The sequence below is a fragment of the Stenella coeruleoalba genome (genome assembly GCF_951394435.1).
Source record: "Stenella coeruleoalba genome assembly, chromosome: 4".
NCBI classification, from domain to species: domain Eukaryota; kingdom Metazoa; phylum Chordata; class Mammalia; order Artiodactyla; family Delphinidae; genus Stenella; species Stenella coeruleoalba.
The window spans coordinates 130,124,616-130,150,005 of record NC_137149.1 but is presented as its reverse complement, the minus strand read 5'-3'; the positions used below and the strand labels follow the sequence as shown (position 1 = coordinate 130,150,005).

The 25,390-nt window shown below is 58.2% G+C and overlaps 1 protein-coding gene across 1 annotated transcript in view; it reads left to right on the top strand.

Annotated features, from left to right (window-relative positions):
- The window catches only part of WFS1 (wolframin ER transmembrane glycoprotein), a 28,333-nt gene extending 4,939 nt beyond the window's left edge, over positions 1 to 23,394 (top strand). The window contains exons 2-8 of the mRNA XM_079921141.1: positions 1,990 to 2,225; positions 10,974 to 11,056; positions 11,517 to 11,661; positions 13,441 to 13,611; positions 15,032 to 15,112; positions 15,975 to 16,120; positions 20,795 to 23,394. Of these exons, the coding sequence (XP_079777267.1) occupies positions 1,991 to 2,225; positions 10,974 to 11,056; positions 11,517 to 11,661; positions 13,441 to 13,611; positions 15,032 to 15,112; positions 15,975 to 16,120; positions 20,795 to 22,603 (2,670 nt within the window). The 5' untranslated portion in view covers position 1,990 and the 3' untranslated portion in view covers positions 22,604 to 23,394. The remainder of the gene's footprint in view (positions 1 to 1,989; positions 2,226 to 10,973; positions 11,057 to 11,516; positions 11,662 to 13,440; positions 13,612 to 15,031; positions 15,113 to 15,974; positions 16,121 to 20,794) is intronic.
- The last annotated feature ends 1,996 nt before the right edge of the window (positions 23,395 to 25,390 follow it).

Sequence of the window (25,390 nt, the reverse complement as noted above, 5' to 3'; positions counted from 1 at the left end):
GTTTGGAAATAGCACCAAGCACTGTGTTGGTTTCCAAGCAGATCCATGTGGCTTGACATGCTTTTGGTTTGCAGCCAGAGGGATGTTTTAAAATAAGGGCTCAGTCCCTCTGAGGGAGGAATGTCCAGATTGAAATCTCCAGGGTTCTTTGGCGGACAGAGATCTGATCTCTGGGACCCATCTCTAGTAGGAATGGAGCAGACCTGGTTGTGTAGCCCCGGGGAAGTGGCGTGTGGCGCCTGGGGCCCCCTCCGACTCTTGCTGTGTCAGCAGTCTGCAGACACGTGTCAGGCAGCCACTCTGGCAGGCTCGGGGCAGTCTCAGAGCTTGGAGCTGGGCACTGGGGATGCCTGGGATCCTGGTCCCTTGTGGCCTCTGGTCTCATGTGGTCCTCACAGTGTCCCCAAGTGTAAGACGATTGTCCCCATTTACAGTTGAGGAAACTGAGGTGCAGAGAGGGACGTGGCCTGCTCAGGACCACAGAGCTGGTGGACACAGCCAAGCGCGACAGCTACGACGGGTTAGTCTGGGAGCCAGATTCCTCATTGCCGGGCTTTCCCTGCTCTGTGCTCATTTCCTCATCTCAGTGAAGAGGATGGATATGGCCCTGAGGCTGCGGTGAGGGTCATGGGATCCTTGGGGATCCCCCGCACAGTGCACGTGGTCCCGACTTCTTCAGGGTCTGTGTCTGATCCTGGTTCCCTGGCTGGGGAACTCCTAGAGCTCTCAGCTCCACGGTCTGGGGCTCATGGTTGCCCTTAATTGTGTCAGTGGTGGTTTTTGCTGTTTTGCTAAATGGCATTATTGACTAATGGAGCCCTTTCCCCTGTGGTAGACGCTCTGTGCTCGCCAGTCTGTTCCGGTCATCTCTTCTGACACACCAGCTTCATGGTTTCCGTCACTGCACATCTAGTGTGTGTTCACATCTGGTGCATTCGTGTTCCCTGATATTTGTTCTGTGGTTCAGGCCTAGCGTGGAGGGCTTGGGAGGCGGGCAGGTCTGACTACATCCTGGCTCCAGGGGCTGTGTTCCCCCCTTCTCTTCCCCTCCCCATTTCGCTCCCCCTCTCCCCTCCCTTCCCTCCTCCCCTCGCCCTCCCTATCCCTCCTCTTCCCCTTCCCCTCTCCTCACATTTATTTAACTTTCACTCTGTGCCAGTGTATTCATTCCCTAGGGCTCATATAAGAAAGTTACAGAAACTGGGTGGCTTTAAACAATAGAAATTTATTGTCTCATAGTTCTGGAGGCAGAAGTCTGCGATCAGGATGTCGGCGGGGCTGGTTGCTCCTGGGGGCTCTGAGCGAGAGTCCTCCCTCGCCTCTCCTGGCTTCGGGTGTTGCTGGCGATCCTTGGCATCCGTGGGCGTGCAGCTGCATCTGTCTGACCTCTGCCTCCTCCTTCACATGGTGCCCTCCTCTCTGTGTCTGTGTGTTTCCCTCTTCTTATAAGGATACCAGTCACTGGATTAGGGCCCACCCTAAGTCAGGATGATCTCATGTCAAGATCCGTGACTGCATCTGCAAGGACCCCTTCTTCCAAACAAGGTCTCCTTCACAGATTTTGGGTGGACGTACTCGGAGGCCAGCTTTCATCCCAGCACAGCCAGGCACTGTGCCCTGTGTGGACCATCTCACTGAATCCTCGCGACATTCTACATCCCCACTTCTCAGATGAGCACACCCGAGGTCCCGTGGCTCATGCCTGGTGAGGCAGGGACCCAAGGCCTTGAGACTTAGGGCCCGGCTCATGCCTGCTGTGGGACTTGCCCAGCCAGCCGGCCTTGAGTGTTTCCTCCCTCGAGTTCCTGCTCTGTAAAATGGGAGTGTCTTACGGGGGCTGTTGTGAGGTTGAATGAGATCACATAGAATGCTGGGCAGCCCCCACCCTGTTTCCCTTGTCCGTCCCCTCTCTTTACCAGAAACTAGAGGCCAGAGCAGACTGGGCTTGGCTGGCCTCCTGTGTCTGACCCTCCGCTTTTCTCACTGCAGAATGGCCTCCGGTGCCTGTCCTCCGAGCCCCTCTGGCCCACGGTCTCCACCGCTGCCACAACAGACCCAGGCCCGCTCACGGCTCAATGCCACCACCTCGGTGGAGCAGGAGAAGAGTGGGACGCCGCGAGCTCCCGGACCCCAGGTTGGACCTGGACAAGATGTGAGAGACACGACTGCCTCGGCCATGCCCCAGGCCTCGCATGCCAGGAGCCAAGAAAGGGTGGATGGAACAGGTAAGGGGATGGGGCCTGAGAAGCTGGACTGTCCTCCCCCGGGGGTGTTCTAGAAGCAGGGCGAGCACCCGAGTCCTGGCACGTGGTCCAGACACCCCTGCGAGGTTCCTCCTGCAGGGCACCCCCTGTGGTCGGGGGCCCACCTGCTCCACTCAGGGCCCCTCGACTCTCACCTTGCAGCGGGCTTTGCTCCTAAGTTCACAAACTTGGGCTGCAGCAGACTTCACGTTTCCTTATTTTATTTATAATCAAAAGCACCAGCTCCCACCTGCTCAGGGTCCCCACCAGGCACCGTATGGGGGGAGGTGGCAGGAGGAAGTCTTCCCCACCCCAGCTGGTCCCGCCCAGCACTCGGGGCAGCCCATGTTGTTCCCTGTCCACCGTGGCCACTGCTCAGGGGCCATTCAGTCAGGCAGCTCTGCCCGGTCTGGGGGCCCCACGTGGCCACTCCCCCTGGGGACTGGCTGCCAGCCTGCAATATGCCTGGGCCCAGGCCCAGGTCCCCGCTGCCCTCTGGACCACCATCCTCCATCCCCAGGCCAGGCTTCCAAGGGCTTCCCCTCCCCCCCAGTCCACTTCTGGGCCTCCTCAGGTTTCCACTCTGTCCCAGGAGGCACCTCCCAGGCGAAGAGATGAGACAGTGTGAGGACCCGGGTGCGACGCGACAGCTGGTTGTGGTGCTGGCAGCCTTGCTGACATTGGGGGAGGGACACCAGGGTTTGGTCCATCCTCTGTCCACCTGCTGCTCACTGAGCACGGCCCTTTGCTGGCCCTGAGTGGCCATCGGCAGCACAGGTGAGTCAGGCCTGCCCCCTGTCTCCAAGGAGTCCACGGTCTCGTGGGGAGCATGGAAGTGGCCCTGGGCCTGGCGCTGGGGAGGTGGGGCCCTGCTCTGTGGGAAGAGATGACGCCTGAGCAAGAGTGAGCCTGGGGAGAGGGCACAGCACGGGCAGGGCCAGCGGGAAGAAATGGCCTCGCCGGGGGTGGACTTGGGGTAGAGAGAGCCCCGGGCCTCCAGGTGACGGGGTGGCAGCGAGGAAGGAAGGCTCGGATTGGTGATGCTCTCGTGTCTGGCCTGCGATTTGAGCTACACCAGGAGTGAGCGGGGGCAGGACCAGGCAACGGACTGTAACAGGAGCCTGGTGTGAGAGGCTCCTCTGTGCTTTCGGGGCTGTTGTAGGGAAAAATCCTCAAGTCTACTGTGAGTTCCAAGAAAGGGAGGATCCCTGGACCTCTGGCTGTGATATTTGGGGAAAACATAGCTGGTATCGGCGTTACTTTTTCTAATAATCCACCGAGTGCTTCTCAGTGCGTCTGTCTTATTCTCACAGCGACCAAACCTGTGAAGTAGGGACCTTGGCTCCGATTACAGGTGCGGCGATCAGAACGGAGCCCGCTGGGGACATCAGGTCTAAAAGCTCTGTGGGTGGTGAAAGCCCTGTGACTTCTTTCCATGGATCACCGCCCTCTCCTTCCTGCTCACCGAGACCACCCCACGTTCTTCAAATCCGCCTCCGCCTTCCCTGTTCCCCCACCTCCCCTTTGCCACATGGGAACCTCTGCCCAAAATATGCTATCGCCATCTCCACCTGTTGAAATCCTACCCAGCTCTCAAGGCACTGCCGCCTCTTCGACTTTCTGACCTCCTCCCACAGCAAGAAAGACATGTGCTGTCGTAACCGGACTCACACACCCACGGGCCTGCACGCACACACGCACACATCCAGTGGGAACGGAAATTTCCAAAACCATACTTGTCCTTAGTGTGTGTGTTGCTGTCTGATAGTCTCCATTCTGTTGCTTTTATTTAAAAACAAATGCTGCTTGTGGGCAGTAAAATTGGTTCCGTGACCTTCTGGGTCGAAGTCTGTAGTTTGAAAAATGCTCTGTGGTTTGGTGCCAGTGCACCCCAGCCGGGACTCTGGAGTACGTCTGTCCACATGAGCTGTTTATTTACTGAGTGTCGGGGCCATGAGGTGGTGCAGGAAGATGGTGCCGGGATGGCTGAGGTGGGACGCTTGGCTGGGCTGGTGGCCTTGAGCTGTGTGCCCTTGAGGGAGTTGGGAGGCCTCGCTGAGCCTGTCTCTGTATCTGTAAAGTGGGCGCAGTCATACCAGCCATGTGGAGTCCACGTGCTAGGACCCTGTGCTCTGAGCATGGCGCATGGGGCGAGGTGCTGAGTCAAGGCCCCTTGTCCCTTAGGTGCCTGCCCGGTGGCGCAGAGAGCGTCCGTGCCTGGAGCTCGATGTGTTTCGTGGATGTCATCAAGCCTCCTGCCCCCCGAGCCCATCTCATTTCCTATTCAGGCTTCTCCTGGGGTGTTGCCTCGCATGTCGGGGCAGCCTTCCAGTTTCACGGCCCCACTCAGTCCCTCTTGGGCGACCGGTCTCAGTGTCAGCTCCAGGCTCTGTGTGTCTGGGTGTAGGGGCTTCACGTGTGCGTCGGATTCTTCTCTCCCCCAGGAGGCTGTTGTGCTGCAAGCTGTGCGTGCGTGCGTGTGCGCACGTGTGCATGTGCGCCCACGTGCTTCCTTGTGTCCTGCACGAGGCAGGACGCCGTGACTCTCTCGGCCGCCGCTGCTCCAGATGCTCTGTATGAGTTAGGGAAGTCCCCGGCCGCGCCCCGCCCTTCTCCAGCTCGCCCAGCCTTGCCGTTTCGTTTTCCCCCTTGAGAAGCCGGCTGCCTGAGGTGAGCACCCCCAGCTCAGCACTGCCCCTGCCCCATGCAGGGGCCCCAGACCCGTGGTGGGGAGCGTCTGCCATGTGCACTGCAGACCTGGGGGCTTCACGTGACCCCTTACGGTAGCTCGAGAGGGAGACTCTGTTCTTGTCCCCATCTAGAGATGAGGAAACTGAGCCATCAACTTACCAAAGCAGCCAGTGCTGAGTGATGGGCACAGGGGTGATCCCAGTCTCCTGTCCCACGCTGCCCCCATGCCCAGCGGAGCTGCAGGGACCTCCGAGCTCTGGGTGAAGAGGGCCTGAGCTCTGCGGCTCCATCACGCTGGACTAGTGCCTGATTGTCCCCAGAAACACGCCCCACTGGGCTCTTCGGATCTCCATATCTCCTTCAAAGATCACTGCATTCTCTGCTTCGTCTCCAAGGCCTCTGGGCAGGCCAGGGCCTGATCTGGAATCTCTGTCCAGCCACAAACACCCCACAGCTGTGGGGCCAGGAGACGGGGGCTGGGAACGCACTTGGTTTCAATCTGGGTGAAGCAAAATGGCCTCAGAGGACGGACCAAGTCAAGACTGCCAGTTTCAGATAAGAAGAGTCAGGAAACACATGTGGTCTCTGTTTGACTTCTGACCCCGAGGGGAGGGGCGGGGAGCACTGAGCAAGCGCTGGGCCAGTTGGCACCCTCGGGGTCCCGGCCCGCCACAGCTGGGCCCTGCTGCCTCACTTCTCTCTGTGGCGTCACTGTCACTGAATTGGACACAGCAGGAAACATTCACCCCAGTGTTGACTGAGGGCCTGCCTGCTCAGCGGGTGCAGGAGACAGTGGGCAAGGCAGGCAGGGCCCGCCGCCACGTGCAGGGCACAAAGGGCTCCCAGGCTGATGGCTCTGGGCAGGGGTTGGACGCAGGGTCAAGAGGTCGGCCAACTGAGTGGGGTCTCAAATGGTCGGGATAAGGAGAATGGGTGTTCTGGGGAACGTTAGAGGATTTAAACCAGAGGAGCGGCATGACCTCTGTTACGTGGAGATGACCCGTGGGAGCCGAGGCCAGCAGGGAGGCCCGTGGCAGGTGGAGAGGCCCCCGGAAGCTGGGCTGACTCCAGGTCTCTGGCTGGAGCTGCCAGGTGGGTGCAGGGCGTGGGCGGGGCAGTTTCCCAGCGGGGTTCAGGGCGGGACGGCGGGATTGGGAAGGTCAGGAGACGATGTGGTGCGGGAGGGGATGCGGAGCGCTGAGTCCCTGCTGTCCTGGGGACAAGGCCACAGCCACAAACGACGCGCTCTCTCCTTGTCCGGTCAAGGTGCTGGCTAGTGAAGAGTCAGGGAGTTTTGTACACGCGTTATTTTATCCTGACCCTGACTGAAGCCCTGGTCTGTCTGGTTGTCAGGCCATCACTCTGATCCCCTCACTCCAGGATGACCTGTCGTGAGGACAGATGGCAGGGGCGGTGAGGCTGTCTCCGGCCTGGTGGCTTCCTGGGACCTTTGGAAACTTGGCAGCATGCCCTTCATCCCTTACCTTTAACCTCCCCTTTGCATTCCAAGTCTTGGGTGTCACCTCTTCCAGGAAGCCCCTGCCATCAGGATTGATGATGCCTGGTACCTCCGCCGCCCCCCTGAGCCTGCACTGCTGGACTGTGATTGTCCCCGTCTGGCCCCTGGGCGGGTAGGGGGGGCAGGGGTCCTGCCTCCTTCAGCTCAGTGCCCTTGGCTCCTGGAGCTCAGACTGGCCCGGGGCCAATGCTCAGTAAACGTCTGCTGGGTGAGTGATGATGGGCGAGGTCCATGACCACTGCTTGGGCCTGTGGGAAGCTCAGACCTCCTGCCCGGGACCCCCGCCTTGGAGCTTAGCCAGCCCCTGGAAAAGACGGGGTCGCAGGGATTGTCCTCCTTGTGTGTTCGTGAGAACCAGAGTCAGCATCACGAAGGCTGCTGGGACAGCCCCTGGTGCAAGGTGACCCAGCCGCCCACAGCGATGAGGAGGACACGTGGGATGCCCTGGGGCTCTTATCACCTTTCCCTTCACCGCAGCCCACGTGGTGGGTGTCAGGAGAGGACCAGGGACTCTAAGGCCTAAGGCCTTAGGGAGCCTAAGGCCTTGTCCAGGGCCAGCGAGTGAGGCAGTGGAAGGGCAGCAGCTCCTAGAGACAGGAGTATGGCATCATAGTTCCTGTGTGTTTCAGATTGTGCTCTTCTCTTAAGAGCCTTTGGCGTGCGTTCAACCATTTAAACAATGTGCTCCAGCAAATCTAGATCTCAGCAGTTGTGGAGAATGGAAGCCAGCTTCTCTCTTGCTCTCAGCCGTCTCTGGGGAGCTGGCAGAGCCCTCGGGACTTCTGGGAAGGGACGCCTGAGGCTCCCCAGCCCACGGCCCTGGGGTGGGTGACGAGTGGGAGCATGACTTGCTCGCCACTCACCTTTGTCTGTTTCTACTCAGAACCTGCTCAGATCAGGGAGGTGAGCTTGGCAGTTCAGTCTCCAGGCCAAGAGTGTGCTGTGTTCCAGGCCCTGTGCAAGGATTTGGGGAGACAGAGATGAAAGCTTGAGACCATTCCCTTGTCGGTCCCCTGTCCACCCCTCCCGTCTGTTCAGCTTTTGCTGAGCTGTGTCTGACACTGGGGGATGGAGATGGGTCAGACCTGCGGGACACAGATCATCTCCGTAAAGGCTGGTGGGACCGTGAGAGACGTAGGAAAATGGAGATGGGCTGTGCTGGGGGGAGGGGACAGCATCCTGGGGACTCTCCTCCCATTTCATGACAAAATGAGCATCAGTTACTAATGCGGTGTGGTGGATACAAGTCTCTCAAATGCGTGGGATCCGCAGGAGATAAATAGTATAAAGGAGGGGGTGTGCTGGTCCTCTGTGGATCCTCACAGAGGTGAGGAGACTACCCAGGGCCATGCAGCTCTGCCATTGCCATTTTGTGATTGATAGAAAGACTTTCAAAAATGAGCTAGAGTCGGGACACTCTCAGTTGCTGGTGATGTTGAAACCCGATGTAAATTAACATAAGCAAAAAAAAAAAAAAAGAAAAACAGGGTGTGGGGCTTCCCTGGTGGCGCAGTGGTTAAGAATCCGCCTGCCAATGCAGGGGACACGGGTTCGAGCCCTGGTCCGGGAAGCTCCCACATGCCGCGGAGCAACTAAGCCCGTGCGCCACAACTACTGAAGCCCGAGTGCCTAGAGCCTGTGCTCTGCAACAAGAGAAGCCACTTCAGTGAGAAGCCCGTGCACCGCAACAAAGAGTATCCCCCGCTCGCCACAACTAGAGAAAGACGCGCACGGCAACAAAGAACAAAAGCAGCCAAAATAAATCAATAAATAAAATAAATTTATTAAAAAAACCCAAAACAACAGGGTGCAGGGGATTTGTTTCTTCCATATGTCTGCACAGTGTAGAGTATCCAGGGACTCAGATGACATGATTGGGAATCTGCCCCCAGCTCTGCTTTCCTGCGTGCCCTCACTCTCAGGTGGGCTTCCCCCAGGGCAGCCCTCGGCCTCCAAGCTGGTGTCTGTCAGCTGAGATCCAGCAGAAGGAAGAGACATTGCCCAGCAGCCAGCACAGACCCCACTGTCCTGACTTGGGTCTGTGTCCCTCCCTGAACCTGCTGCTGTGGTCAGGGAGACGGATGGGCCAGTAGGCTTGCTGCAGCCATCCTGTGAGAGTGGGGGAGGGTGGGTCCCCAAAGGGGCCATCAGGTTAGGGTTAGGAAGAGGTCAGGAATGAGAGTCAAGCCCGCAGAGAACTCGTGTGTTCAGTGGCCCTCGGTATCCACGCTGACGCAGCCAGCGTCTGGCGGTGGTCTTTATGTGAGGGTTCCTCCTTGGCTGGAACAAGCCAGAACCCCCTGATCGGTTCGCAGCACGAGCCCAACATTTGAGTAGTTGTAGACCTACTTCTGCCGGTGCCAAATGGAAAGGAGGGTAATGAGGGAGGTGAGGTGCCTGTTTCAAAGAGATTCTGTATATCGAGGAGACTTCTTGAAATGTCAGGCTGTGGACAATGTCTGCGAAAAATTAATCACGGACAGAATAACCTTTTTAGCCAACAGATCTGTGCCTGAATCTTCCATATTCTGATTTAATAAAAAGGACCTTGGACTTGTGAATTTAGTGAGTAAAGAAAAGAGCTGTGAACTCCAAGAGGTGCCTGGTGTTGGGCTGGGAAGTGTGGCCTCAGTGAGCCAGGAAGGCCCTGGGGTCAGCCGAGAGGTGGGACGTGGGGAGGCGAAAGGAACGCACACTGGGAACGCCAACTCTGGACCAGGCACTTAATACGAAGCGTCTCGTTCTTCATAAACCGTCCTACTGGATGGATATTGACGATGGGATTGAAAATGACTCTCCCTTGGTCATGAGGCACTTTGACGCTAAGGGTAGATTCACAGGCAGGTCAGATTTCTCTACACACACACCCTCCTTCCCTGCGAGCCCACCCTTCCCATTTGTTCTCTTTAGTCTGAGCCCTTGGCCAGAAAGTTCATTCCCGCCCTTGCTGAAGGGGGTGACGGCAGCCGAAGGGAGAACTGACCTTGATGACTCAGGAAGCACCAAGGTCTGGGGCCACGGGGTGGGATGGACGTCCTGGGCCCTGAAGCCATCTCTGGGTTAGGTCCCTGGGACCTGGTCAAGGGAACCCAGGCTGAACTCCTCAGGGAGAGGTATCATCATGTTTGCAAGCTGTCCACCAAGAGGGTCTCAGTACAGGTGCCTGACCTGTGGGTCTCGTTAAGAATCCTCCTTTTGAGCCGTCCCCAGACACCCCCACCCGGCCCCCGTGTCCTCTCCAAACTAGGTGTGACCTCTGCCTTTGAACCTCCTAGGCTGCGTCGCTTTAGGCCCCTGCCCTGCCGTCTCCCCCTGGGCTCCTGGGTGCCGTAGATTTGGGCACCCTGCACACAGGGGCTGGCTCTGAGCCTGGCGGACCTGGTTCTGGGAAAGGCCTGGATGAAGGGGTAGGGAAAGCTGGTCATCCGGTGGGTGTTCCTGGGGACTGTTCGTGTTTCCCTGAATTCTGCCTTCTGTTTCCAGAAATGTCTGGAGAGCAAGAGTCTGTTAATCCCAATTAGGCACCTGCTAAGGTGGGCTGTGGCAATGGCCGAGGCGAGGTGTGGTGTCGGGCATAGGCCCGGGTATTGGTTGCTTAAATCAAAGAAAGGGACTGGTAAAAAGTGATCTTTTTAAAAAAAGTTTTTGTTATGCTGCCCACTGCAGGAGAGGCTGTAGTGAAATCGATGAAGTTACGTGATGCTTTTGTAACTTAGGATAGCTTTTTACAAAGAAAATATAGCACGAGCTGTATGATGTTTGGACCCTTGGACCTAGTAATTCACCTGAAGAACCTGTGCTGGGAGAATGACCCCCCCCAATAAAAAATACACCTACAGAATGGTTTGTTGGCACTGTTTTATAAAATTAGGGAGTATGGGAATAACCTAAAGGTCCGATGGAGAGGAGAGGCCCAGAACCCTGATGGGATTTCTGAGCCACTGAAATGGTGCATTTCACTGCAGAGCAACATGGGAAATTGGTTGTGATTCACTACTTTATATATATATATATACACATATATATATATATATATATATATATATATATATACCAAAATGTATGTACCGTGATTATGACCTCCAAAAATCAGTCGTGTGTATAGACGACAGTCTTGGAAAACATGAATTTGGTTTGTTTATTGGGGCGCTGGGCATTGGGGTGCAGGTTCTCCAGCTCAGGGGCTTTTGAACTTGAGCCCTCGGATCTTTCTAGAACTCCGTTCAAGCCTGAGCTCAGCCGCTCTGGCTGCAGTGAGCTGAGGGGGCGACGGTGGTTACCGGTGCCCCCCTCTGTCCCTTGTCTCCCACCACGAGCTCTGAGCAGCCACTGGAACCGCCGCCGGGCAGCTTTGTGGTCCTTGCTCCCAGGAAAGCAGCTTCCTGGCGCCTTCTCTCTGCATCTGCTGTCACGCTCTTGACCTGGGGCTGACGTCTGTTCCTGCCGTCCCCTCCCCTCCTCAGATAAGTGACAAGGACCACCTTGGTGACAGTCCATCTGCTTGTTTTCCCGTGTTAAAGGGCCTGCGAAGGGAGATGTGGACACCCCTTTTGAAGAGGTCCTGGAGAAGGCCAAGGCCGGGGACCCCAAGGCACAGACGGAGGTGAGCACTGCTGTCCGCGGGAGACTCAGGCCGCGGCCTGCAGCGTAGTGGGTCTGGGAGAAGCTGGTGCCTGCAAGCTGGGAGCTGGGAGCGGCCTGACTGTGCCCGCCGTGTCCAGGCCCCCGTTTGTTGCGTTTCTGTGTTCATGGTGTTTCTTCCCTCCGCCCTCTGGGGAGCACATACGTGTTCACCTCCTCTGTCCAGCTCCCACCTGATCTTGGGCATCACCTCCTCTGATACCACCTCTGCTTCCTGCCTGTCCTCATGCCCCACCCCCTCTCTCATCGCATCAGTGGGGGAGGGGTCCTGACACCCCCCTTGGCAGGGAGCACCGGGCGGAGAGGGAGAGGGAGGCCGAGGTTGCCCAGCTGCGGGGAGCAGCTCAGGGCAGGACGTGGGAGCCCGGGCGCTGTGCGTGGAGGCCGCTGCAGCACGTGGAGTGACGGGGTCCTGCTTGCAGGTGGGGAAACGCTACCTGCAGCTTGCCGGCGACGGGGATGAAGAGGTCAACAACTGCACTGCCGTCGACTGGCTGACCCTCGCCGCCAAGCAGGGCCGGCGCGAGGCCGTCAAGCTTCTCCGCCGGTGCCTGGCGGACAGAAAAGGTGGGTCAAGAGGCCTGGGGGGGGATGCGTGAGGCATGCCGTGCTGCTTTGCTAAATTAACAACTAAAGTAGCAGCAGGAAAACTTGCTGCTGGCAGTGCCATTGAGCAATGAGTGTGGTTTCTGTTATGCCAGTGGCTTTGCCATTTAGACATTTTTGGAGTATAACGTGTGATACTTAGGGAGTGAAGCCATTTCCATCCTCTTTAACTTGTGGTGGTGTCTACAAGGAGAAACCCTCTGGGTTCTAATCCAAATTGAGGAGTAGATCCTGGAGCCAAGTTGGAGAACACGACGGGGGCCTGAGGTCAGAGCGGCACTTTCTGAACTGACTTTCCATCCAGTCTGAGCCGAGAAGCTGGGGACCATGGGCCAGTGAAGACCCGCTCAGGCTAGCACTCACCGCCAGGACGGGTCTGGGTGTTGGGAGGGGCAGTGATGTGTAGCCTGGCCACGTGTGGACACTTGCTAGGTTATCCTGCCCAAGGGAAATGGCTCGTTCCCGGTGTCAGGGAAGAGTGTTTCCTGAAGGTTCAAACCGCAGAAGAAAGATGAAAGTGGGTGTCAGAAAGGGGCCTTTTTTCCCTCAGATTGTAGAAGTGTTTATTGTTATCAAAGAAAACTTGAACTATATAGAAAACATAAAGATAGAAATTACCCATCACGTTGAAACCCAGAGAGAAGTGCTCTGTAGTTTGGTATTTGTTTTCTTCTGGTTTTGCATTGTAATGTTTTAAAGTAACATTTATTATATAGAATCTACTCTCTCTGGACCTTAGGCTGATGCCTTTGACAACTTGGAGTGGTCATATTTTGCTAGCCGAAATTTCTCACCAAGCCAGCTTCCCTGTTCCAGGGCAGACAGGACGGCCTTGCACTGGCCGATCGAGTCAGTGTGGCCCGCACAGCTCACTGGAGCCAGTGGTTCCCAGACGCCTTGAGGGAGCCAAGGCAGGCCCGAGGACCAGAGGGCGTGTGAGGGAGGGGGCCAGGCCTCGTGTGACCCACAGCCTCCACGTTCTCGCAGTTGAGTGCTTACCGATCATAAACGTGGGCTCTGGTTGAAAGTTTCGGAGACGTTTCAAAGGAGAAAAAGCCCAATCCTCCATCCCTAGTCTCGCTGCCCTCTGGAAGGGCCTTGCTGACGTCCAGGTGGTTGGGGAGCAGGGGGAAAGGCAGCTGCTGACCAGCCCATGAAACCTGCTCCCGGTCTCTCCATGGGTGAGTCTTGCCTACCTGGGAAAGGGCCGTCTGTGCAGGGACACAGTTGCTCCTGGCGCCCTAGGAGGGGCGGGCGCTGTGGATGCAGGGATGCCCCGCTCTTGCACCCAGGCCACTCACTGCAGTGAGACTGACCAGGGTCTGAGACCGGCTCTGCCTCCCTGACTCGGTGGCCTTGGCAATCCAGGCCGCCCCTGTGTGCCTTGGTTTCTCCATCTGTAAGGCGGGGACAGCAGCATCCCACCAGAGGGTCCTTATGAGGGTGAAATGGGGAGGGGGGAGCAAGCCAGGAAGATGGGGAGTCCTTGCCCAGCACCAGGCCACCATGGGCACTTGGTGAGTGTCTGCTGAAAGGCCAGGCCGAGCCGCCCACCGGCCGGGACTTTGGCCAGACGTCCTTTTGGTCAGATGTTCGTTTCAGCCCTGGTGACAAAGGTGCCTGCAAAACCGCTTGCAGGAATCCCTTCCCAACCCCCTCAAGCGGGCTGGCCAGGACCAGGGCGTCGCTGACAGCTTCTGGGCAGGTGAGGCGAGGGCTCTGATGCCTCCCCTCTTTCAGGCATCACCTCCGAGAATGAGCAGGAGGTGAGGCACCTTTCCTCCGAGACCGACCTGGAGCGGGCCGTGCGCAAGGCGGCCCTCGTCATGTACTGGAAGCTCAACCCCAAGAAGAAGAAGCAGGTGGCCGTGTCGGAGCTGCTGGAGAACGTGGGCCAGGTCAACGAGCACGGTACGCGGCCTTGCCGTGCGGCCTCCTGGGCCTTTGTGTTGGAGTCCTGGGTGCTTCCGCATGGGAGCCGAAGCGGGGGCTCCAGGGACCTTCTTGTGGGGACCTCACAGGTGTCCTGTAAAGCCGGGGAGCGTCCTTCCTGGGCATCCTCCTGTTCCTGGGGTCCCCGCCCTGAGCTGTGCCCTGAGCCCTGGCTCAGTCCGAGGTCTGGGCGCCCAGCAGGCCCTTCCCCTGGTTCTACCTAGATTCGCTCTGCGCCTTGGGGTTTCCTCCCCTCCTGCCCACAGGCAGAGCCACAGGCCTTGTCGTTCCAATGGTGTCCTGCTCTTCCTGAGGGACAGGGAGTGCGGGGAGGGTGAGAGGTGTGGGCAGGGACCTAGGTCCCCGAACCCCCAAGAGTCTGTCCAGGGCGGACCTCATTGCCAGCCTCTGCAGCCCTCCCTATCTCCTTCTAACTTGACTTTCCGCAAAGGGCACGGGCAGCAGCCAGAAGGACGGATGGGGCAGGAGAATGGGTGTCCCTGACTGGGTGTGGCCTCTCCATTTCCCTGGGTTGGTGGCGCGGGGGGCACCTGACTCTTGTGACTTCATTACCTCGAGGAGCCCCTGCCTCCCGCTGTTCAGAAAATGACTCTCTGCCCAGGGCTTCGCCCAGCCTTCTCCGGCCCCGAGGGGTAGATGCTGGGGGCTGGAGCTACCTGCCAACCCGTCAGAGAGGACTGCTGGGTGGGCACCTCTGCCCCTTCTCTGGGGATCTCAGGGCAGGACTCCTGTCTGACCTGCCCCTCTGGGACGAGCAGAGGTGGCCGGGTGGCAGCACCCCCAAGAGGCGTGCTTGCCCCATGTGGAGCCCGGAGACCCTGTGAGGCCTCAGCGCCACCTGCACGTGCTGCCCCCGCCCCCACTGGCCACTTCCACTCGGGGCTCCCGTGGCCTCCCTCAGTCACAGTGCCCCTCCTCTCCTGTTGTCACTGTCTGCGCTCTGGTCCAACTCCTGCCCGCCCCGTCCCTGCAGAGGTGCACCTCGGAGCCTGGCGCGGGAGAGCTGGGTGAATGCCTGCCAGGTTGGGGGTGTGGCGGTAGGGGCGGCGCTTTCTCCTCCAGGGGAGCATCACGCCAAGTGACGACGCTAGCAGCAAAGGTGTATGGGGACAGGCTAGGCTGACCGGAGGGTATGGTGTGTCCAGTGCCAAGGCCGCGCCTGTACAGGGGATGGGCTGTGCCCTGTGGGGCCTGAGTCACCCTTGGGGCGGAAGCTGAGAGGTGACAGTCCTGAGGGGTGGCCCTTGCACTGCCCTCCGGGGCTGCGTGGAGGCACCAGGCCCTGCAGTCCCCGGGGCACACTGGCAGGTTCCCGGGGGGCTGCAGGGAATGGGGCGGTCAACCTGCCCCGATTCTCAATCCGCTCTGTCCCCTACAGATGGAGGGGTGCAGCCTGGCCCCGTCCCCAAGTCGCTGCAGAAGCAGAGGCGGGTGCTAGAGCGCTTGGTCAGCAGCGAATGTGAGTACGGCCGCCGGTCCTGCGCTTGCGACACCCCTTGCCGTGCTGTCTCTCCCACCGCCCCGAGCGCCGTGTCTGCTCCCTCCTGCCAGTCCAGGCCTGGCCTCCAGGGTCTTGGAGGCGTGATGGATTTTCAGTCCCTCTGGGGCTGTTGATTGGGTGTCAGTGTTCTGGGCTCTGGGATCTGGACCCTGCCCACTGGGAGCATGCACTCTGGAGGGACAGCGAGGGCAGCATGACAGTCCCTGCAGGACAAAGAGCTGCCGGGGGCTGCGAGCACACCGGGTGCCCGAGCCAGTGAGGGTGAGGAGGCAGCTAGCCCTCGGAGGGCACCGGGGGGTGCTCCAGGCCAAGCAGACATCACAGGCAGAGGCCTGGGGGCACCCAGCATGGGCTGTGGGGAGGTGGGGGATAGAGGGCAGAACATGGCGGGTGGAGGTAGTGAAGGTGTGCCAGGCACACAGTAGGCCCGGCACACAGTAGGTCCTCAGAGGATACGCGTTGACTGGCGGGGTTAGGAGGGGGCTGAGCTGCAGGGCGTCAGTGCTGTGAGCAGCCAGGGCCAACGGAGGGCAAGGGTCACAGGGGCCCTGGCGGTGACGGTGGCTGAGGAGTCAGCGTTGGAGCTGGGCTCAGGCAGCCCCTAGGCTTGAAGAGCTAGGGAGGGGGCCGCTTCGGGTGAGGGACAGCACATCACCAAGGCGAGGAGGCCATCAGCAGGCCTGTCTGCGTCTCTCCTCCCATCGTCCGGGCCCAGGGAGGGGTTTGCCTGGCCCAGCCAGCGTGCCCCTGCTCACCTGGCCACGCGGGGTGACAGTGCTTGCAGTCTCGCAGACCCCATGTGTTCTCGTCTGTGCTTTAGCCAAGAGCTACATAGCGCTGGACGACTTCGTGGAGATCACCAAGAAGTACGCCAAGGGCGTCATCCCCGCCGACCTGTTCCTGCAGGACGACGACGATGACGAGCTGGCAGGCAAGAGCCCCGAGGACCTGCCCCTGCGCCTGAAGGTAAGCGTGGCTGGAGGCACCCGTGGAGGGCTCTCGGCCCGGGCTGCGCCGCCCTGCGCCCCCCCAGCGCTCCCCGGGGAGCTGTAGGTGGGGGGCCTCGCCCAACACAGGGGCCTCAGGGACTGTGTAGCTTGTCCCTGCGGAGGCTCGTCCTGCAGGGACGTCACCGTAACTGCGTAAGGACGCGTCCTTGTGAAGGGAGGCCTTTCACGTGTGCTCAGGCTCTGAAACCAAGGGCACTGTCGGGGGCGGGCAGGTTCAGTGGGTGATGGACAAGCTGAGGCACCTTCTCATCTTTCCCTGCCAAACGCCATCGGGGGACAGGATGCCGTGCCCTGGAGGTCACCTTTCACTTAGACTTTGTCATTTTGAAAAATTATCCGTTTATGGCACAGAGTGGAGGTCAGTTCCTCGAAGATGCCTTTTCCCTAAAGCAAAGTGCTGTGTTCAGGCGGCCAGGAGGCCCCTGCAGTGGTGCCTGTTTATCTGGATCTGCAGGGGCTCGGGGAGCAAGCCAGGTGTGGTGTGGAGAGAGTGGCAGGGAGGTGACCGAGGGCTGACCTGAAGCGGGGAGCGTGCGCTTACACCGTTGGCCAGCGAGCAGCAGTGGCGTCAGGGAGTGAGGGAGGCTAAGCGTGCCGACAGCCAGGAGTGGCTGCTCGTGTGGCCCTGGTGTCACAGCTTTTGTTTTCCTGGTCACGTGGTTGTGACTAAGGGTGCAGATGTACAGTGTGGCCACGCCGCCCTTCACCAGATTTCCCCCAGTTCAGCTCACGGGCTTGAATTAGTTGTGTCTGTATCTCACATTGCTGAGAACACCAGGATTTACAGAAGTCTGGCTATCTGGCCCCAGACAGGTCCATCACCACGACTGGCCAGGAGGGCCCCGGCCAGCACAAGGGCCTCTGAGCAGACCAAGCGTCACAGAGGTCCTGGCGTTAGTCACACAAGAATCCGTCGGGTTCTGTGCATCCCCAGCTGCCTGGGAACGTGTGTGAGCTGCCGTCAGCGTGGGAGAGTGGGCTGTGTGTGTGCGAGCAGGGTCAGGGCTGGTGACAGGACGTGTGCTGACGTGTCACCCTCCCAGACGCAGCGCAGTGTAAGCACCGTGCTGGGGCCTGGAGGTGGAGGCTCAGAAAGCTGCCCTCGGTGGGTAGAGAGGCCAACTTGGAAGCAAGTTCCACAGAGATGCTGCAGCCCAGAGAGGTGGGTGTGAAGGCCACGCTCAGGACCAGCAAGCTGAGTGAGAGTCCCTGAGGGCAGGTAGGGTGTCTTGGGTGAAGGTTCTGAGATGTGGGGTCAGGATGGCCCAGGAAGCCAACCAGGGAGGCCATGGCTTTTATTGAAGGCCCACTCGGAAGCAGGCCTGGGCTAAGCGTGTTCACAAATGACATTAGTTTTCTTATTAAAGCGAGCGAGGGAAGGTGGAGCATTTGCTGTGGTTCTTCGCAAAGAGGAGGTGCTCCCCAAATGCCAGTGAGGGTCAAAGGTGAAAGGGTAGTGGGAGAAGACCCATGGGCCAGGTGGTCCTGGCCTGGACACCGTAGTTTGCATTGTTCTGGCATAATTACTAATAATACCTGCTTTCAAAAGCATCCTGGTTTGGACAGCAAGTTATGTTACCCTCCTTACGGGTAACAGGCTCAGTGCTGTAAGATATCTGAAAGTCCTTTTTGGGAAAAAGAGATTTGAAGTATTCCTTTTTTTTTTTTTTTTTTTTCAGTTTTTGAAGTTGTCAGAGCACTTTGATTCTTTTACACTTTGTCTCATTAAAAGCCTTTGGAAAAAGAGAGAATGAATCATAGCGGTGTCTCCTGGAACTAAAAGCTGTCCCAGCCTTTATTAGCCCCCTGGAGGACAGAAAGGACGCGTGCCCGGGGAGCCCTCAGCACCCCAGTGGGAAGTGACAGATGCCTCTCTGCGAGCTGACGTGACCCCCAGGGATGTTCCAGGCTCCGAGCTGCCTCTTCTCAAGCCTTTGGTGACAGATGAAACCTTCGTAAAGATGAATTCAGGAATATTTTAAAGGCATAATGTTTTTGTATTAAATGATTGAGAATCTAGCACATGAACATTCACTCAGGTCCGAGCAGAGTCTAGTTGACCTGCTGAGTGAGCGGTGGGTTCCTTGGTCGGCTTCCCCTGTCGTAAAAGGCTGTTTGCTTGGTTTCTCACATTAGCCGAGCGACTGGTGACCACAGCCCTGGCCAGGTTGCCCTGTCCTGTCCTTTCGTGAACTGACTCCCTACTCATTTTTTTTTTTTTTTTTTGGCCGCGCTGTGCGACATGCAGGATCTTAGTTCCCCGACCAGGGATCGAACCTGTGCCCCTAACAGCGGAAGCGCAGAGTCCTAACCACTGGACCACCAGGGAAGTCCCCCTACTTATTTTTAAAAATTTCTCTCCTGCTCAAAGAAAAGTTCATTTTAATTTGTTTGGGCTTTCTCTACAGAAAAGGTCTCTAGTCTCACAATGTGGTGGGGCCCCAAGAAGTAGGGCTTGGGTAGAAGCTACAAGGGACAGAATTGGGACCTTAAAAGGAGAGAACTGGTCATGGTGGCCCAGGTGCCTCGCCGTGCGGGCAGAGGCTGGCACCATTGGACATCAGGTTCTAGAAGCTCTGTGTCTTTTAAAGGTCCTCTCAACCATGTGATTGTGTGGCCTCATGGGCAAAAAAAAAAAAAAAAAAAAAATAGTGTGAATGGTTTTGAGCATTAGGATAGGATTTCAGATTAGTTTTAAGGTCCCAGCTGCTTGGGTACCTCCAGGCTAGCTCCCCCAAAGCTGTCCAGTGCTGGTTGTGCAGAGAGAGAACGGCTGTGGGAACAGCCGCCCTGGGGGGCCTCTCATCTGTCTGGTTGGAAACGCCCCGTCCACAGGGATGAGCCGAGAGGCCGCCGCTGACGCACTCACGGGTTCTTTCCATTGCTCTTTCCATCGCTGTTGCGTGCTGTTGCGTTTCAGCTGGTGGGTGTGGCTTTGGGCCGAAGGGGCCCCTCCCAGAGGAAGCCGGAGCAGGTTATTTTTGGAGACACGGGTTTGCTGTCTGGCAAGTGTCAGAAATCCACACCAAGGATTATGGCGTCCGACGTCCCCTAGTGCCACCTCCAGGTGGGGCGGGTGCTGTGTCTGCTTCTGGGAAGCTGGCCCCAGTGAGCTGGGGGGGCCCGTAGTTGGTTTGCTGGTTTGTTCATTTTCTTGCCCATTCTAAAACAGAGAGTAAGTGGACCGTCACAAACACGTCGGGAGGAATGCAGCTCCGCGTGCGTGCGCGTGTGTGTCTGTAGACACAGTCTTACACACTCCTGTTTCCGCTGTGAGCCCGGGTCACTCTCCTCTGGAGGACTCACTCTCCTGGCTGCTCCCGGGCGTCCTGGTCATCCTGAGTTGCCTGCCAGCCGCGGCTCTTGGGCAGATGACGGCCGCACCCCAGTATTGTCCCTCCTGTCACCCAGGATCCCTGCCCCTCCTCGGCCCTCTGGTGGGTGGGGCAGAGCGAGTCTGTCCCCAGGGTGTGGGTGGAGGCTGTGCTGCCCACCTCACCCGGGCGCTGACAGGGCTTCTGTCATGTAGCCCCTCGGACGGGCTCTGGGCACAGCTGGGCTTTGCTGCCCCCAGGCATGGGTGACCTCCGCGAGGACCCAGCACACTGGTGCGGTCCTCCTTGAGGAGGACCGAGTGAGCACCGGCACTGCCCACAGCTACTTTCTTTATTCACCCCCTTCGGCTTCCCTCGCGTCTCCCCGGAACCGTGGTGGGGCTGGAGGCCTCCGGGATTCTGTACAGAGAACCAGGCAGGTATGGGGGCCACCCTGGGTGGCAGAATCGCCCTCGCTGCCCTCACAGCCCCTCATTCGTCTTCTGTTGCGGAAAAGGCCGAGGGTTTCTGATGCTCTTTGCAGTGAGCACAGCCCGGGGGAGTGGGACCCAAGGCAGGGAGCGGTGCTGCCCTTGAACGTGGCTGTGAGGGTTGTGCGACTGTTCTAGCAGTCGGTGTGCAGGGGTGGGGGGTGCAGGTGGCTGGCGTCGGGCCTCCTGTCGCAGTGAAGATGTCGCATCCGCCCCATCGCAGCTGAACCCTTTCCATTCACATGGCTGCCGAACTCTCCTTCCCGGAGTCCCTGCTCCGCTCCTGGGCCGGTCAGAGCCCAGCGTAGGCCGGTAAAGCAGTGGTTCCTCTCCCCCTTGGTGGATGGGTGAGCCGCTGAGGCTCGGTGACGTCCCCTCCACAGGGGTGGCTGAGATGCAAGCAGCCCGGTGCTCTGTCATCTTTGCAAGTGTGAGGCCCGTGGGGAGGGAAGAGGGGGCCAGGTGGGCTCTGCCAGGCGCCCCAGGTCTCGCAGCGAAGACCAGCCCTCATAAGTCTGGAGACCCTGGTGGAGGGTTGGGAGTCAGGGGTGGGCGGGAGGGAGGGGCCAGGCCCTGCAGGATTGGGCGGGATCGGGGGAAGGTTTGTGAGACCACGTGGAGCATCACCACCTGCAGAGGGTGTTACAGGTGGAGGGACCATGCGGACCAAGGGCCTGGCCGTGGTTGAAATGACGGGTGAGTTCGCTTTGCCCAGAGCTGGGGGCAGTGCGGGTGAGTGACAGAGAGCAGCGACACAGCAGAGAGTGGGGCTCCCACCCTGGCCCCGTTCCAGTGCCCCTCCTTTGTCTGCACCCCTCCTCCCAGGTGGTCAGATACCCGCTGCACGTCATCATGGAGCTGAAAGAGTACCTGATTGATGTGGCGTCCCGGGCGGGCCTGCACTGGCTGTCCACCCTTGTGCCTACCCACCACATCAACGCCCTGGTCTTCTTCTTCATCGTCAGCAACCTCACCATCGACTTCTTCGCCTTCTTCGTGCCCCTGGTCGTCTTCTACCTGTCCTTCATCTCCATGGTCATCTGCACCCTCAAGGTTTTCCAGGACAGCAAGGCCTGGGAGAGCTTCCGTGCCCTCACCAGCCTGCTCCTGCGATTCGAGCCCAACCTGGACGTGGAGCAGGCCGAGGGGAACTTCGGCTGGAACCACCTGGAGCCCTACGTCCACTTCCTGCTGTCTGTCTTCTTCGTCATCTTCTCCTTCCCCATCGCCAGCAAGGACTGCATCCCCTGCTCGGAGCTGGCCGTCGTGTCCGTCTTCTTCACGGTCACTAGCTACATGAGCCTGAGCACCTCGGCCGAGCCCTACACCAGGAGGGCCCTGGTGACCGAGGTGGCGGCCGGCCTGCTCTCCCTTCTGCCCACTGTGCCCGTCGACTGGCGCTACCTGAAGCTCCTGGGCCAGACCTTCTTCACGGTGCCCGTCGGCCACTTCGTCGTCCTGAACGTCAGCATCCCCTGCCTGCTCTATGTGTACCTGCTGTACCTCTTCTTCTGCATGGCCCAGCTGAGAAACTTCAAGGGCGCCTACTGCTACCTGGTCCCCTACCTGGTCTGCTTCATGTGGTGCGAGCTCTCCGTGGTCATCCTGCTTGAGTCCACCGGCCTGGGGCTGGTGCGTGCGTCCATCGGCTACTTCCTCTTCCTCTTCGCTCTCCCCATCCTGGTGGCTGGCCTGGCGCTGATGGCTGCGGTGCGGTTGGCCCACTGGTTCTTGTCCCTGGAGCTCACCAAGGTTGTGGTCACCATGGTGGTCTGCAGCATCCCCCTGCTGGTCCGTTGGTGGACCAGGGCCAACTTCTCCGTGGTGGAGATGGTCAAGTCCCTGACACGGAGCTCCATTGTCAAGCTGATCCTGGTGTGGCTCACGGCCATCGTGCTCTTCTGCTGGTTCTACGTGTACCGCTCGGAGGGCATGAAGGTCTACAACTCCACGCTGACCTGGCAGCAGTACGGCTTCCTGTGCGGGCCGAGGGCCTGGAAGGAGACCAACATGGCCCGCACCCAGATCCTCTGCAGCCACCTGGAGGGCCACAGGGTCACGTGGACCGGCCGCTTCAAGTATGTCCGCGTGACGGAGATCGACAACAGCGCCGAGTCGGCCATCAACATGCTCCCGCTCTTCATCGGCGACTGGGTGCGCTGCCTCTACGGTGAGGCCTACCCGTCCTGCAGCTCGGGCAACGTCTCCACGGCCGAGGAGGAGCTCTGCCGCCTCAAGCTCCTGGCCAAGCACCCCTGCCACATCAAGAAGTTCGACCGGCACAAGTTCGAGATCACCGTGGGCATGCCCTACAGTGGCGCCAACGGCACCCGCGGCCCCGAGGAGGACGACATCACCAAGGACATCGTGCTGCGGGCCAGCAGCGAGTTCAAGGACGTGCTGCTCCACCTGCGCCAGGGCAGCGTCATCGAGTTCAGCACCGTCCTCGAGGGCCGCCTGGGCAGCAAGTGGCCCGTCTTCGAGCTCAAGGCCATCAGCTGCCTCAACTGCATGGCGCAGCTCTCACCAGCCAGGCGGCAGGTGAAGGTCGAGCGGGACTGGCGCAGCACTGTGCACGGCGCCGTGAAGTTCGCCTTCAACTTCTTCTTCTTCCCCTTCCTGTCGGTGGCCTGAGGATGCGTCCTGTTGCAGGAGTGTCGGTGCATGTGGCTGCCAGGACCTCCCCCCACGGCCTCCCGGCTGAACAGCGCAACACTAACCACTGTGCGCGCGCGTGCGTGTGTGTGTGTGTGTGTGTGTGTGTGTGTGTGTGTCCGCACGCATGTGCAAACGCAGGGCTTTGGAGACCATTTGTCACGTGTAGTCTGCTCACACCTCTGTGAACGGGCTGACTCCTTTACTCTGTCCACTTTGACTGCCCAGTGTGGTTGGAAATGGCATGCACAGCCTCGACCCGCAGTCCCGACCTCTCCGTGCGCAGCTGGTGTGCCAGGCTAGACCAGGATTCCTGTGCCCGAAAAACACTTTACAGATGCTGCCCTCCCTCCCCTACCACCTCCACGCACGCCCCGGCCCCTCATTTACTTCTGTTTGGGTTTGTTATTTAAAGAACCAATAGTGCTGCTCTGTAAACTCAACGATAGCTTTTCTTATTTATTTGGTCACTGCTAAGCCTTGACAGCTGTCTGCAAATCCTGGGGGCCTGCAGAGCCGCTCTGTCATATGACCAAGGCCCTGCCTGATTCTGAGATCGGAGGCCGCACGGGCAGAAGCCCCGAGCTCTGCATCCTGCAGCCTGCCTGCCTCGCAGCTCTCCTGTCTGGTGGGTAATGGGTGAGTTTGCGAGGGTCTCGCCTGAATCCACCGGGACTAGGAAATAGAAGGAACCCAGGGCGTCCCCTCCCGGTGCTCAGAAACGCTAGGCTATGTTTAGAACCAGAAAGCAGAAAGTCAGGGTCCTAAAGCAGCCGAAATAAAAACCTTTGATGAAATCCACTGTCCTTTTCTTTCTTTAAAAGAAGGCTGTTTTTTGTATGTGTAAGAGAATCAACAGGTGTCTACCCTTGTACTGAGTTACATACAAGTGCAGCTGGGGTTACAAAGAGCAGAACTGATTCTCAGTGAGCGACCCCGACACTACTAGGCCAGGGGCCCCTGCAGTGTTTGCGCCATCACCCAGCTGTCTGCCCGGGTCTTACTAGTTGTGAAATGCTCATGGTCATGATTATTTGTGAAACTGAAATCACCACTGAAAGGGCACATACGTGGTTATTCGTGGTTCAGTAGCTGTGTTGTTCAGCAGTGTGTTGCTTGTGAAACCGTATCCTGTATTCAGTGATGAACAATGATAATTCCATAGAATTATCATCAGAACTTGAGCCATCTAGGGGTGGCTAGAGCAGCTTGGGGTCCCTCAGCAAACTTAGCACCCTGGGCACGGGTGCATGCCTGTCTGGGTCCCTTGGGCAGGGGGACATGTCTATCTGGGTCCCTCCGGCCTTTGGTTTCTTCCCTGAGGTTGAGGACAGCCTGGTCCCCTCCTGCCCCCCGGTGGGCAGTGCCCCCCACCCAGTGAGCTGCATGTCCAGTTCTTTGCTGTGGTCAGGAAACCTGGAGTTGTTCACACATCCTTCTGTGGTTTGGAGTTGACTCAGGGTGTGGCCACCTCCGTTTTGAAGACGCATCTCACCTTGGTGGGTGGCAGCGGCATCCCTGCATTGCTAACTCTTTCTGTTTTGTCTTCCTGCCTGGTCTGGTCTGCCTGAAATCCCATGTTGGGAAGTGCTCAGGAGGGTGGCATCCCTTTGTGCCTCTGGGTTTCTTCCCAGGTAATGAGATGAGGTTAAATGTCAGCCCCACTCCCCTCTCTGATCTGGAGGTTTGTGAGGCCATGAAGTGAGTTCACAGTTCAGCTTTGCCTCCCAGACTCCCCACTGATTGTCTGGAGGGCAAGGAAGCTGCCTGGCTTTCTGAGTGAATGCAGATGACCTCATATCATCCTCACTGGGCAGGGGGCAGGTGCCGTGACAGCCCTGATCCACAGAAAACGGTTCCAGTATTAGACCGAGATCTGCCGGTGCCCTGTCCTCTGGGTCACGCTGTTATTCAGCTCCCGAGCAGAGCGCCTCCTTGGAGCAGGGGGTGGTGTGGTCTCACGGGGATTGCCCTGCATCCGCCATTCAGCCCCTGTCCCTAGGTCCCAGTGTCCTGATCTATAAAATGTAAGTCTGGGTTAGGTCAGTGGTTTGCAAAACTACTTAGCAATGAAACGCTGTTTAAAAAACCAAGTGGGGGACTTCCGTGGTGGTGCAGTGGTTAAGAATCCGCCTGCCAATGCAGGGGACACGGGTTCGAGCCCTGGTCCGGGAAGATCCCACATGCCGCGGAGCAACTAAGCCCGTGCACCACAACCACTGAGCCTGCGCTCTAGAGCCCATGGGCCACAACTACTGAGCCCACGTGCCACAACTACTGAAGCCCACGTGCCTAGAGCCCATGCTCCGCAACTAGAGAAAGCCGGCATGCAGCAACCAAGACCCAACGCAGCCAAAAAAAAAAAAAAAAAAAAAAATTAAAAAAAAAAAGCCAAATGTATTTGATCAGATGGGCCTTGCTAGGTTCCTCCCTGTTTACCGCACTTCGTTCAGTACTTTACTACAGTTATCTACGGTGATAACTCCTTCCTGGAACAGGCTTTCTATCTTAAATATTTTAGGCAGTAAGCGTGAAGTTCAAAGGTTCTTCCTGAGTCTTTTGGGTCTTGCTTCCTTTCAGCTCTAAATAATCCACATGCCAGAGCGGCACGTCTTGGAGCAACTTGGCCCGAACACACCCCCATCAGTCGCAAAAGAAAGTTTGACCAGAAACTTCTTTCACATTCTCAAGGAACAGATAATTGGTATAAACACGAATAAAGAAAAGAGCGACTTTGGATGGAAGAATCTTACAAGAGTTTATTGA